The sequence below is a fragment of the Notolepis coatsorum genome, assembly GCF_963971535.1.
Source record: "Notolepis coatsorum genome assembly, chromosome: 12".
NCBI lineage: Eukaryota > Metazoa > Chordata > Actinopteri > Aulopiformes > Paralepididae > Notolepis > Notolepis coatsorum.
In genome coordinates, this window is record NC_140176.1 from 128,880,602 (window position 1) to 128,895,703 (window position 15,102).

The 15,102-nt window shown below is 51.5% G+C and overlaps 1 protein-coding gene across 1 annotated transcript in view; it reads right to left on the reverse strand.

Moving 5' to 3' along the window:
* Positions 1 to 15,102, reverse strand: part of abcc1 (ATP binding cassette subfamily C member 1 (ABCC1 blood group)) — a gene marked incomplete at its 3' end in the record, with an annotated part of 263,456 nt that overhangs the window by 228,237 nt on the left and 20,117 nt on the right. Inside the window, exons 4-6 of the mRNA XM_084326017.1 lie at positions 14,323 to 14,460; positions 8,278 to 8,403; positions 3,544 to 3,605 (exon numbers count right to left, since the gene is read on the reverse strand). Coding sequence (XP_084182143.1) covers positions 3,544 to 3,605; positions 8,278 to 8,403; positions 14,323 to 14,460 — 326 coding nt within the window. The remainder of the gene's footprint in view (positions 1 to 3,543; positions 3,606 to 8,277; positions 8,404 to 14,322; positions 14,461 to 15,102) is intronic.

Here is a 15,102-nt window from a genome sequence, read left to right on the forward strand (position 1 = left end):
ACTAACATCCTGACCAATGAGGAGATCAGACACACGACCAAACAAACACAACTAACATCCTGACCAATGAGGAGATCAGACACACGACCAAACAAACACAACTAACATCCTGACCAATGAGGAGATCAGACACACGACCAAACAAACAACTAACATCCTGACCAATGAGGAGATCAGACACACGACCAAACAAACAACTAACATCCTGACCAATGAGAAGATCAGACACACAACCAAACAAACACAACTAACATCCTGACCAATGAGGAGATCAGACACACGACCAAACAAACAACTAACATCCTGACCAATGAGGAGATCAGACACACAACCAAACAAACACAACTAACATCCTGACCAATGAGGAGATCAGACACACGACCAAACAAACAACTAACATCCTGACCAATGAGGAGATCAGACACACAACCAAACAAACAACTAACATCCTGACCAATGAGAAGATCAGACACACGACCAAACAAACAACTAACATCCTGACCAATGAGGAGATCAGACACACGACCAAACAAACACAACTAACATCCTGACCAATGAGAAGATCAGACACACGACCAAACAAACACAACTAACATCCTGACCAATGAGGAGATCAGACACACGACCAAACAAACAACTAACATCCTGACCAATGAGGAGATCAGACACACGACCAAACAAACAACTAACATCCTGACCAATGAGGAGATCAGACACACGACCAAACAAACAACTAACATCCTGACCAATGAGGAGATCAGACACACGACCAAACAAACAACTAACATCCTGACCAATGAGAAGATCAGACACACAACCAAACAAACAACTAACATCCTGACCAATGAGAAGATCAGACACACGACCAAACAAACAACTAACATCCTGACCAATGAGGAGATCAGACACACAACCAAACAAACAACTAACATCCTGACCAATGAGAAGATCAGACACACGACCAAACAAACAACTAACATCCTGACCAATGAGGAGATCAGACACACGACCAAACAAACAACTAACATCCTGACCAATGAGGAGATCAGACACACGACCAAACAAACACAACTAACATCCTGACCAATGAGAAGATCAGACACACGACCAAACAAACAACTAACATCCTGACCAATGAGGAGACCAGACACACGACCAAACAAACAACTAACATCCTGACCAATGAGGAGATCAGACACACGACCAAACAAACACAACTAACATCCTGACCAATGAGGAGATCAGACACACGACCAAACAAACAACTAACATCCTGACCAATGAGGAGATCAGACACACGACCAAACAAACACAACTAACATCCTGACCAATGAGAAGATCAGACACACGACCAAACAAACAACTAACATCCTGACCAATGAGAAGATCAGACACACGACCAAACAAACACAACTAACATCCTGACCAATGAGGAGATCAGACACACGACCAAACAAACACAACTAACATCCTGACCAATGAGGAGATCAGACACACGACCAAACAAACACAACTAACATCCTGACCAATGAGAAGATCAGACACACAACCAAACAAACACAACTAACATCCTGACCAATGAGAAGATCAGACACACGACCAAACAAACAACTAACATCCTGACCAATGAGAAGATCAGACACACGACCAAACAAACACAACTAACATCCTGACCAATGAGGAGATCAGACACACGACCAAACAAACAACTAACATCCTGACCAATGAGGAGATCAGACACACGACCAAACAAACACAACTAACATCCTGACCAATGAGAAGATCAGACACACGACCAAACAAACAACTAACATCCTGACCAATGAGAAGATCAGACACACGACCAAACAAACACAACTAACATCCTGACCAATGAGAAGATCAGACACACGACCAAACAAACAACTAACATCCTGACCAATGAGGAGATCAGACACACGACCAAACAAACAACTAACATCCTGACCAATGAGAAGATCAGACACACGACCAAACAAACACAACTAACATCCTGACCAATGAGGAGATCAGACACACGACCAAACAAACAACTAACATCCTGACCAATGAGAAGATCAGACACACGACCAAACAAACACAACTAACATCCTGACCAATGAGGAGATCAGACACACGACCAAACAAACAACTAACATCCTGACCAATGAGAAGATCAGACACACGACCAAACAAACACAACTAACATCCTGACCAATGAGGAGATCAGACACACGACCAAACAAACACAACTAACATCCTGACCAATGAGGAGATCAGACACACGACCAAACAAACACAACTAACATCCTGACCAATGAGGAGATCAGACACACGACCAAACAAACACAACTAACATCCTGACCAATGAGGAGATCAGACACACGACCAAACAAACAACTAACATCCTGACCAATGAGAAGATCAGACACACGACCAAACAAACACAACTAACATCCTGACCAATGAGAAGATCAGACACACGACCAAACAAACACAACTAACATCCTGACCAATGAGAAGATCAGACACACAACCAAACAAACACAACTAACATCCTGACCAATGAGGAGATCAGACACACAACCAAACAAACAACTAACATCCTGACCAATGAGGAGATCAGACACACGACCAAACAAACACAACTAACATCCTGACCAATGAGAAGATCAGACACACGACCAAACAAACAACTAACATCCTGACCAATGAGAAGATCAGACACACGACCAAACAAACACAACTAACATCCTGACCAATGAGGAGATCAGACACACGACCAAACAAACACAACTAACATCCTGACCAATGAGGAGATCAGACACACGACCAAACAAACAACTAACATCCTGACCAATGAGGAGATCAGACACACGACCAAACAAACACAACTAACATCCTGACCAATGAGAAGATCAGACACACGACCAAACAAACACAACTAACATCCTGACCAATGAGGAGATCAGACACACGACCAAACAAACACAACTAACATCCTGACCAATGAGAAGATCAGACACACGACCAAACAAACACAACTAACATCCTGACCAATGAGGAGATCAGACATGTATTCTGATTCTAAGTGTTATTGACCATATTTATTGTAACGTATAATATAATATCTGACCTTTGATTACACTGTCTACTTGCTCATTATGTGTATATTCAGTTAATTATATTGTTACACTGCTTATTCTTACTTTTCTACTGTACTATAATTTTATTGCCTATATTTATGTCTTCTACCATTACCCTGCCCATACCTGCCACACGACAGAAGGTTAACCCTTTACTATCAGACAGCCGACGGTGATGCTCCATCATTAGCATCATTAGCTCCGCATCCGCAGAGCTAATGATGCTAATGATGGAGCATCGCCGTCGGTTGTGTGATAGTAAAGGGCTAACCTTCTGTATTGTCACAGTGAAAGGGTTAACCGGCCGTCGTGTGGCAGTGAAAGGGTTCATTCCATTTGAATACCTCCCCTCCCCGCTCGGCAGTTCCAGTGTCAGATTGTGGGCGTGCCCACTGCTCACCTGGTGATCCACCAGAAGCTGATCCTGGAGAGGAAGGACGCTCCGGCCTCAGGACACGGGTTCTGCAGAGTCAAACAGTTACATCCAGTCAGACGGCAAACTGAAACACATCACCAACACGCTGCTCCTCCAGCCACATAGTGACCATTATCCTGCTAATGCCCCCCCACGATGCAGCGTACAGGGCTGGAGCTGGTCCACGATGCAGCGTACAGGGCTGGAGCTGGTCCACGATGCAGGGTACAGGGCTGGAGCTGGTCCACGATGCAGCGTACAGGACTGGAGCTGGTCCACGATGCAGCGTACAGGACTGAAGCTGGTCCACGATGCAGGGTACAGGACTGGAGCTGGTCCCCCACGATGCAGCGTACAGGACTGGAGCTGGTCCACGATGCAGGGTACAGGACTGGAACTGGTCCACGATGCAGGGTACAGGACTGGAGCTGGTCCACGATGCAGCGTACAGGACTGGAACTGGTCCACGATGCAGGGTACAGGACTGGAGCTGGTCCACGATGCAGGGTACAGGGCTGGAGCTGGTCCACGATGCAGCGTACAGGACTGGAGCTGGTCCACGATGCAGCGTACAGGACTGGAGCTGGTCCACGATGCAGGGTACAGGACTGGAGCTGGTCCCCCACGATGCAGCGTACAGGACTGGAGCTGGTCCACGATGCAGGGTACAGGACTGGAACTGGTCCACGATGCAGGGTACAGGGCTGGAGCTGGTCCACGATGCAGCGTACAGGACTGGAGCTGGTCCACGATGCAGCGTACAGGACTGGAGCTGGTCCACGATGCAGCGTACAGGACTGGAGCTGGTCCATTATGCAGGGTACAGGACTGGAGCTGGTCCACGATGCAGGGTACAGGACTGGAGCTGGTCCACGATGCAGGGTACAGGACTGGAGCTGGTCCCCCACGATGCAGCGTACAGGACTGGAGCTGGTCCACGATGCAGCGTACAGGACTGGAGCTGGTCCACGATGCAGGGTACAGGACTGGAGCTGGTCCACGATGCAGGGTACAGGACTGGAGCTGGTCCACGATGCAGGGTACAGGACTGGAGCTGGTCCACGATGCAGGGTACAGGACTGGAGCTGGTCCACGATGCAGCGTACAGGACTGGAGCTGGTCCACGATGCAGGGTACAGGGCTGGAGCTGGTCCACGATGCAGGGTACAGGACTGGAACTGGTCCACGATGCAGGGTACAGGGCTGGAGCTGGTCCACGATGCAGGGTACAGGACTGGAGCTGGTCCACGATGCAGGGTACAGGACTGGAGCTGGTCCACGATGCAGGGTACAGGGCTGGAGCTGGTCCACGATGCAGGGTACAGGACTGGAGCTGGTCCACGATGCAGGGTACAGGACTGGAGCTGGTCCACGATGCAGGGTACAGGACTGGAGCTGGTCCACGATGCAGGGTACAGGACTGGAGCTGGTCCACGATGCAGCGTACAGGACTGGAGCTGGTCCACGATGCAGGGTACAGGACTGGAGCTGGTCCACGATGCAGGGTACAGGACTGGAGCTGGTCCACGATGCAGGGTACAGGACTGGAGCTGGTCCACGATGCAGCGTACAGGACTGGAGCTGGTCCACGATGCAGGGTACAGGACTGGAGCTGGTCCACGATGCAGCGTACAGGACTGGAGTGTAGAACGTCCCGTGATTATTTATTTTATAATTTATTTTAAATTTGTTGGACCTTATGGTGTTCTTGTTGTTTCTTGACTTATTGTGATGTTTCTTCTTGACTTGTTTAAAGAAGATGTGTCCGGCCCATGGGGACATTAACGTGTGTTGTCGGGCCTTACAAATAAATTTGATTTGATTTGATTTGACTGAAAGGCAGTCTTTGGTAACTTGTAGAAGATGACTGAAAGGCAACCTTTGGTAACTTGTAGAAGATGACTGAAAGGCAACCTTTGGTAACTTGTAGAAGATGACTGAAAGGCAACCTTTGGTAACTTGTAGAAGATGACTGAAAGGCAGTCTTTGGTAACTTGTAGAAGATGACAGAAAGGCAGTCTTTGGAAACTTGTAGAAGATGACAGAAAGGCAGTCTTTGGAAACGTGTAGAAGATGACAGAAACGCAACCTTTGGTAACTTGTAGAAGATGACTGAAAGGCAGTCTTTGGTAACTTGTAGAAGATGACTGAAAGGCAGTCTTTGGTAACTTGTAGAAGATGACTGAAAGGCAGTCTTTGGTAACTTGTAGAAGATGACTGAAAGGCAACCTTTGGTAACTTGTAGAAGATGACTGAAAGGCAACCTTTGGTAACTTGTAGAAGATGACAGAAAGGCAGTCTTTGGTAACTTGTAGAAGATGACAGAAAGGCAGTCTTTGGAAACTTGTAGAAGATGACAGAAACGCAGTATTTGGTAACTTGTAGAAGATGACAGAAACGCAGTATTTGGTAACTTGTAGAAGGTGACAGAAAGGCAGCCTTTGATGATTATAGGTGATGATGATTATAGGTTGTAGTTATTTTCCGGCATGCAGCACTACAGAATCTCAATCTGTTGTGATTACAACAACTGTTTTGTCAAGCCCATATATATCAAAACATGGAGTGTTATACCTCATTTAGGAAATAGCTGAAAACATGACATTATGTAAGTTTTTCCTGTCGTCGATTAGTACTAGTAGTATTAGTAATGCCCCCTCTATGGTTGTAGCACAACCATTCGCTCAACAACAGAGCGAGTGGAAATACAGACACTTCCTCAAACGGGTTGACGTGGCACGGGTGCCGACAGAGCGAGCGAGAGAACGAGCGAGCGAGAGAGAGACAGACAGAGAGGGAGAGAGAGAAGGGACAGGAGCACCCCACACACACACATAGAGCACAAAAGGCACAAAAACACATACATGCACAGGTGCTCACAAAAGCTCACTCAATGGTCTCTAAACCCTACAGTGTTCTCTAAACCCTACAGTGTTCTCTAAACCCCACAGTGTTCTCTAAACCCTACAGTGTTCTCTAAACCCTACAGTGTTCTCTAAACCCTACAGTGTTCTCTAAACCCTACAGTGTTCTCTAAACCCTACAGTGTTCTCTAAACCCTACAGTGTTCTCTAAACCCTACAGTGCTCTCTAAACCCTACAGTGTTCTCTAAACCCTACAGCAGGGCTATTCAACTGGCGGCCCGCGGGCCGGATGATTCTGACCGGCCCGCCAAAGATTACATGATAATATATATAAAAAAAAATAAAAAAAAAAACTTTTCATGTCAACGTTAACACGCACAATTGAGCCAAAAGTCACTCAATTAATGACAGATTTCATTGATAAATTGAGGGAAAACTTTGCAAGTCGATTTGATGAATTTGACATGTCCAGAGAATTGATGCATTTTGTGAGCAACCCATTTGCCAATGTAGCTGCTATTTCCACAAAAGGACAATAGTTCCTTGCATCACTTCACATTGATGAAGGTCTCCTGCAACTTGAAATAATTGACATGCAAGCATCATCTGCTCTGAAGCAGGCACTTGAGAATGAATCCACCACAACATTTTGGATAAAGTGTATTCATGTCAAGACATTCCCCAAAATAAAAACGCTGGCAATATCTGTGCTAACAATGTTTGGCTCAACATACACCTGTGAATCCAGTTTCTCTCACATGAATGCCATTAAAACAAGCAACCATGCCTCCTTGACAAATGAGCATTTGCATCACTGTTTGCGGGTAGCCCTCACTTCCTATGAACCCTCTTTCTCTGCCATTGCCCAGTCAAAGAAGTGCAATCTCTCTCATTAGATGTGTGTATGTAGGCTAGGCCTGTCTGCCCCCCACCCCCCCTGATGTTTGAGAGTTAAGAGTCGACAATAAGTGCTAATAAGATGCTGTGATTTGCTGTTGTTGCACAGACATGAAGCACTTTTTCATAAGCTCAGCTGCACTATAAATGTGTTTTTTTGTTCAAGTGTTGATGTTAGAATGTTCAGATGCACATCATGCACTTGTTTGTTTTTTATTTTATTTTTATATTGAAATGTTGAAGAGGAGATGTTGCAGTTGTTGCACAGTCATAAATGAAGCACTTTTTTTGAAAAGTATACTACTTTTGCAATGTAGTTAAATAAAAGTTGTGAAATGTGGTTGCGTGTTGTGTCAAGTGTACATATATTCATAGCACGGGGAGGCGCCGTGGCAGTCCGGCCCCTGGCCCCTTGGGTTTCTGACAATGTGGCCCCCTGAACAATTTAGTTGAATAGCCCTGGTCTACAGTGTTCTCTAAACCCTACAGTGTTCTCTAAGCCCTACACAGTGCGAGTGCTCTCTAAAGCCTACATCAGTTGTGCCTACACACACACACAAGTTATTCCTGAGCACAACTCGTGTTCACACAAAAGCACAGAGTCACATTACGGAATGTAGGAAACAGCCTCTTCCTGACTCCAGAGACACTCGTACAGTCACACCGTGAGACAGAGAGGAGGGGAGAAGAGTGGCCACACAGGCACTGGGAGAAACAGAAACAAAACAGGCAAGTAATAGGAAGGAAAGAAAGAAAGAAAGAAAGAAAGAAAGAAAGAAAGAAAGAAAGAAAGAAAGAAAGAAAGAAAGAAAGAAAGAAAGAAAGAAAGAAAGAAAGAAAGAAAGAAAGAAAGAAAGAAAGAAAGAAAGAAAGAAAGAACACAGGAAAATATATCCATAATGTATGTTATAGCCATAAGTAATATGTATGTATACTGAATGAGCAGGGAGGCCTCACCTTGTCTTTGACCGCCTGGGAGAACAGGGGCGGCTGGTCGGGCAGGCTGGACAGCAGCAGAGCGAGGAGCAGCAGGGCGTAGTAGGTGTAGAAGGTGGTGTACCGCCACACACACACCAGGGGGGGCTGGAGGGTCAGAGGGCAGGGTCAGGACAGGGTCAGAGGGCAGGGTCAGGACAGGACAGGGTCAGGAGAGGACAGGTCAGGACAGGGTCAGAGGGCAGGGTCAGGACAGGGTCAGGTCAGGAGAGGACAGGAGAGGAGAGGACAGGACAGGAGAGGACAGGACAGGACAGGGCAGGACAGGACAGGAGAGGAGAGGACAGGACAGGAGAGGAGAGGAGAGGAGAGGAGAGGAGAGGACAGGACAGGACAGGGCAGGACAGGAGAGGAGAGGAGAGGAGAGGACAGGACAGGACAGGAGAGGAGAGGAGAGGAGAAGAGAGGACAGGAGAGGAGAGGAGAGGACAGGACAGGGCAGGACAGGACAGGACAGGAGAGGAGAGGAGAGGAGAGGAGAGGAGAGGAGAGGAGAGGAGAGGAGAGGAGAGGACAGGACAGGAGAGGAGAGGAGAGGAGAAGAGAGGACAGGAGAGGAGAGGAGAGGAGAGGACAGGAGAGGAGAGGACAGGGCAGGACAGGACAGGCGAGGAGAGGACAGGACAGGAGAGGACAGGAGAGGACAGGAGAGGACAGGACAGGACAGGGCAGGACAGTGACAGGAGAGGAGAGGAGATGAGAGGACAGGACAGGAGAGGACAGGACAGGAGAGGAGAGGACAGGAGAGGAGAGGAGAGGACAGGACAGGAGAGGACAGGACAGGAGAGGACAGGAGAGGAGAGGACAGGAGAGGACAGGACAGTGACAGGAGAGGAGAGGAGAGGAGAGGAGAGGACATGACAGGACAGGACAGGAGAGGAGAGGACAGGACAGGGCAGGACAGGACAGGAAAGGAGAGGAGAGGAGAGGACAGGACAGGACAGGAGAGGAGAGGAGAGGACAGGACAGGACAGGACAGGAGAGGAAGGAGAGGACAGGAGAGGAGAGGACAGGACAGGACAGGAGAGGAGAGGAGAGGACAGGAGAGGAGAGGACAGGAGAGGAGAGGAGAGGAGAGGACAGGAGAGGAGAGGACAGGAGAGGAGAGGAGAGGACAGGACAGGACAGGAGAGGAGAGGACAGGACAAGACAGGACAGGAGAGGACAGGAGAGGAGAGGAGAGGACAGGAGAGGAGAGGAGAGGAGAGGGGAGGAGAGGACAGGACAGGAGAGGACAGGAGAGGACAGGACAGGAGAGGAGAGGACAGGACAGGAGAGGACAGGAGAGGAGAGGAGAGGAGAGGACAGGAGAGGAGAGGAGAGGACAGGAGAGGAGAGGATAGTAGAGGAGAGGATAGTAGAGGAGAGGAGGGGAGGGGAGAGGACAGGACAGGAGAGGACAGGAGAGGAGAGGAGAGGAGAGGAGAGGAGAGGATAGTAGAGGAGGGGAGGGGAGAGGACAGGAGAGGAGAGGAGAGGAGAGGAGAGGAGAGGACAGGAGAGGACAGGACAGGACAGGACAGGAGAGGAGAGGACAGGAGAGGAGAGGAGAGGAGAGGAGAGGAGAGGAGAGGAGAGGAGAGGACAGGAGAGGAGAGGAGAGGACAGGACAGGACAGGAGAGGAGAGGAGAGGAGAGGAGAATACAGGAGAGGAGAGGAGAGGAGAGGACAGGAGAGGACAGGAGAGGAGAGGAGAGGAGAGGAGGGGAGAGGAGAGGACAGGACAGGAGAGGAGAGGACAGGACAGGAGAGGAGAGGACAGGAGAGGACAGGACAGGAGAGGAGAGGACAGGAGAGGACAGGACAGGAGAGGAGAGGACAGGACAGGAGAGGAGAGGACAGGACAGGAGAGGAGAGGACAGGACAGGACAGGACAGGACAGGACAGGAGAGGACAGGACAGGAGAGGACAGGAGAGGAGAGGAGAGGAGAGGAGAGGACAGGAGAGGAGAGGATAGTAGAGGAGAGGATAGTAGAGGAGAGGAGGGGAGGGGAGAGGACAGGAGAGGAGAGGAGAGGAGAGGACAGGAGAGGAGAGGATAGTAGAGGAGAGGATAGTAGAGGAGAGGAGGGGAGGGGAGGGGAGAGGACAGGACAGGAGAGGAGAGGAGAGGAGAGGAGAGGAGAGGAGAGGAGAGGACAGGAGAGGACAGGAGAGGACAGGACAGGACAGGAGAGGAGAGGACAGGACAGGAGAGGACAGGACAGGACAGGAGAGGAGAGGACAGGAGAGGAGAGGAGAGGAGAGGACAGGAGAGGAGAGGACAGGACAGGACAGGAGAGGACAGGAGAGGAGAGGAGAGGAGAGGAGAGGACAGGAGAGGAGAGGACAGGACAGGACAGGACAGGACAGGACAGGAGAGGACAGGAGAGGACAGGACAGGACAGGACAGGAGAGGAGAGGACAGGAGAGGAGAGGACAGGACAGGAGAGGACAGGACAGGACAGGAGAGGAGAGGAGAGGAGAGGAGAGGATAGGACAGGACAGGAGAGGAGAGGAGAAGACAGGAGAGGAGAGGAGAGGAGAGGACAGGAGAGGACAGGACAGGAGAGGAGAGGAGAGGAGAGGAGAGGAGAGGAGGGGAGAGGACAGGACAGGAGAGGACAGGACAGGAGAGGAGAGGACAGGAGAGGACAGGAGAGGAGAGGACAGGACAGGACAGGAGAGGAGAGGAGAGGAGAGGAGAGGACAGGAGAGGAGAGGAGGAGAGGAGAGGACAGGAGAGGACAGGAGAGGAGAGGAGAGGACAGGACAGGAGAGGACAGGAGAGGAGAGGACAGGACAGGAGAGGACAGGAGAGGAGAGGAGGAGAGGAGAGGAGAGGAGAGGACAGGACAGGAGAGGACAGGAGAGGAGAGGAGGAGAGGAGAGGACAGGAGAGGAGAGGAGAGGACAGGAGAGGACAGGACAGGAGAGGAGAGGACAGGAGAGGACAGGACAGGAGAGGAGGAGAGGAGAGGACAGGAGAGGAGAGGAGAGGAGAGGAGAGGACAGGACAGGAGAGGAGAGGAGAGGAGAGGACAGGAGAGGACAGGAGAGGACAGGAGAGGAGAGGACAGGAGAGGACAGGACAGGAGAGGACAGGAGAGGAGAGGAGGAGAGGAGAGGACAGGAGAGGAGAGGAGAGGAGAGGAGAGGACAGGACAGGAGAGGAGAGGAGAGGACAGGACAGGAGAGGAGAGGACAGGAGAGGAGAGGAGAGGACAGGACAGGAGAGGACAGGAGAGGAAGGAGAGGACAGGAGAGGAGAGGACAGGACAAGACAGGACAGGAGAGGACAGGAGAGGAGAGGAGAGGAGAGGACAGGAGAGGACAGGAGAGGACAGGACAGGACAGGAGAGGAGAGGAGAGGAGAGGACAGGACAGGAGAGGACAGGAGAGGACAGGAGAGGAGAGGAGAGGAGAGGAGAGGAGAGGACAGGAGAGGAGAGGACAGGAGAGGAGAGGATAGTAGAGGAGAGGATAGTAGAGGAGAGGAGGGGAGGGGAGAGGACAGGACAGGAGAGGACAGGAGAGGAGAGGAGAGGAGAGGACAGGAGAGGAGAGGATAGTAGAGGAGAGGATAGTAGAGGAGAGGAGGGGAGGGGAGAGGACAGGACAGGACAGGAGAGGAGAGGAGAGGAGAGGAGAGGAGAGGAGAGGACAGGACAGGACAGGACAGGAGAGGAGAGGACAGGAGAGGAGAGGAGAGGAGAGGAGAGGACAGGAGAGGAGAGGACAGGAGAGGAGAGGAGAGGAGAGGAGAGGACAGGACAGGACAGGAGAGGACAGGAGAGGAGAGGAGAGGAGAGGACAGGACAGGACAGGAGAGGACAGGAGAGGACAGGACAGGACAGGACAGGAGAGGACAGGAGAGGAGAGGAGAAGACAGGAGAGGAGAGGAGAGGAGAGGACAGGAGAGGACAGGACAGGACAGGAGAGGAGAGGAGAGGAGAGGAGGGGAGAGGAGAGGACAGGACAGGAGAGGAGAGGAGAGGACAGGACAGGAGAGGAGAGGACAGGAGAGGACAGGAGAGGACAGGACAGGACAGGAGAGGAGAGGAGAGGAGAGGACAGGAGAGGAGAGGAGGAGAGGAGAGGACAGGAGAGGACAGGAGAGGACAGGACAGGAGAGGACAGGAGAGGAGAGGAGAGGACAGGAGAGGACAGGACAGGAGAGGACAGGAGAGGAGAGGAGGAGAGGAGAGGACAGGAGAGGAGAGGACAGGAGAGGAGAGGAGAGGAGAGGAGAGGAGAGGAGAGGAGGAGAGGAGAGGACAGGAGAGGACAGGACAGGAGAGGAGAGGACAGGAGAGGACAGGAGAGGAGAGGAGAGGACAGGAGAGGACAGGACAGGAGAGGACAGGAGAGGAGAGGAGGAGAGGAGAGGACAGGAGAGGAGAGGAGAGGAGAGGAGAGGACAGGACAGGAGAGGAGAGGAGAGGACAGGACAGGAGAGGAGAGGACAGGAGAGGAGAGGAGAGGACAGGACAGGAGAGGACAGGACAGGAGAGGAAGGAGAGGACAGGAGAGGAGAGGACAGGACAAGACAGGACAGGAGAGGACAGGACAGGAGAGGACAGGACAGGACAGGAGAGGAGAGGAGAGGAGAGGACAGGACAGGAGAGGACAGGAGAGGACAGGAGAGGAGAGGACAGGAGAGGAGAGGAGAGGAGAGGACAGGAGAGGAGAGGATAGTAGAGGAGAGGAGGGGAGGGGAGAGGACAGGACAGGAGAGGACAGGAGAGGAGAGGAGAGGAGAGGAGAGGAGAGGATAGTAGAGGAGAGGATAGTAGAGGAGAGGAGGGGAGGGGAGAGGACAGGACAGGAGAGGAGAGGAGAGGAGAGGAGAGGAGAGGACAGGAGAGGACAGGACAGGACAGGAGAGGAGAGGACAGGACAGGAGAGGACAGGACAGGACAGGAGAGGAGAGGACAGGAGAGGAGAGGAGAGGAGAGGAGAGGAGAGGACAGGAGAGGACAGGAGAGGAGAGGAGAGGAGAGGAGAGGAGAGGACAGGACAGGACAGGACAGGAGAGGACAGGAGAGGAGAGGAGAGGACAGGACAGGACAGGACAGGAGAGGAGAGGATAGTAGAGGAGAGGAGAGGATAGGACAGGACAGGAGAGGATAGTAGAGGAGAGGAGAGGAGAGGAGAGGATAGGACAGGACAGGAGAGGAGAGGAGAAGACAGGAGAGGAGAGGAGAGGAGAGGAGAGGAGAGGAGAGGAGGGGAGAGGAGAGGACAGGACAGGAGAGGAGAGGACAGGACAGGAGAGGACAGGACAGGAGAGGACAGGAGAGGACAGGAGAGGACAGGACAGGAGAGGACAGGACAGGAGAGGAGAGGACAGGAGAGGACAGGAGAGGAGAGGACAGGACAGGAGAGGACAGGAGAGGAGGAGAGGAGAGGACAGGAGAGGAGAGGAGAGGAGAGGAGAGGACAGGACAGGAGAGGAGAGGACAGGAGAGGACAGGACAGGAGAGGACAGGAGAGGAGAGGAGAGGAGAGGACAGGAGAGGACAGGAGAGGAGAGGACAGGAGAGGAGAGGACAGGAGAGGAGAGGACAGGAGAGGAGAGGACAGGAGAGGACAGGAGAGGAGAGGAGAGGAGAGGACAGGAGAGGAGAGGACAGGAGAGGAGAGGAGAGGAGAGGAGAGGAGAGGAGAGGAGAGGAGAGGAGAGGACAGGAGAGGACAGGAGAGGACAGGAGAGGACAGGAGAGGACAGGAGAGGAGAGGACAGGAGAGGACAGGAGAGGACAGGACAGGACATGGCACTGAACAGTAGTACCTGAGTATTTTACTTTGTGTTTTCCTGAACAAACATGGCACTGAACAGTAGTACCTGAGCACAGTATCGGACCCGGTAACAACACTGGTATCAGGACATATGGTAAAATATGGTGATATGATATTTTCGCCATATTGCCCTGCAGTAAAACATCCAATAAAGCGAGATCCCACACGCTCAGAACCCCCAGGCAGCTCCTGACCTCTGAACTCTGACCCTGTGACCTGCTCACCTGGTGGATGCCTTGGATGATCTTGGACCTGAAGGTGACCGTGGCACACAGCAGGGCCAGCAGCCAGAAGTTGAGCATCACCCCTGATGACTGGACCCCTTTCATTCGCTCGTACTGGGTCAACAGTGTGGCCAGCAGCTGGGGGGGGGGGGGGCAGATGTTAAGCACACCTTTTAATGTCTGTCTAACAAGGTGAACTCTGGACCAGTGGTACTCAGAGTTACTGTACTGTTCTCTAAGGGCCCGTGTCGACCGGGACGTTTTATGAGTTGTCAGCTCCTTTCTGTCATTCATTTCTGTGCTACAGACGCGACAGGCGCGCTCCTTTTCCCAGCGCCGCGCCTCGCGTTTAGCGTTTTTGGGCGGAGCGCTCCCAGCGCCTAAAGTTGAAACTAGTTCAACTTTTGGAGAGGAGCGCCGCTCATCAAGGTAACTTTTTTCGACCGACCAATCAACATCGAGCAAGTGGGGGAGCCGCGGCAGTCGCGAGACTCAGGGAAACGCTCTGAGCTTTTTTTTTTGCTTTTCAAATCGGTCCGTCTTGAAAATAACGTCCCCGGTGGACACAAAGCCTAATGCAACCACTTAACTGGCAACGGCCCGGCCCCCGGGTCCTCTTGAGGACGATTCGCCCACTGGCGCGACACGCCACTTCTAGCGGCTCGGCTGTGCATATTTTTTAATACATTATATAAGTCAATTAAAGCCCTATTTGTTGCCTGTCGATCGGCGTTTCAGGCGACAGCGGTTCTCAAGTCACATGCCGATATGAGAGGCGCG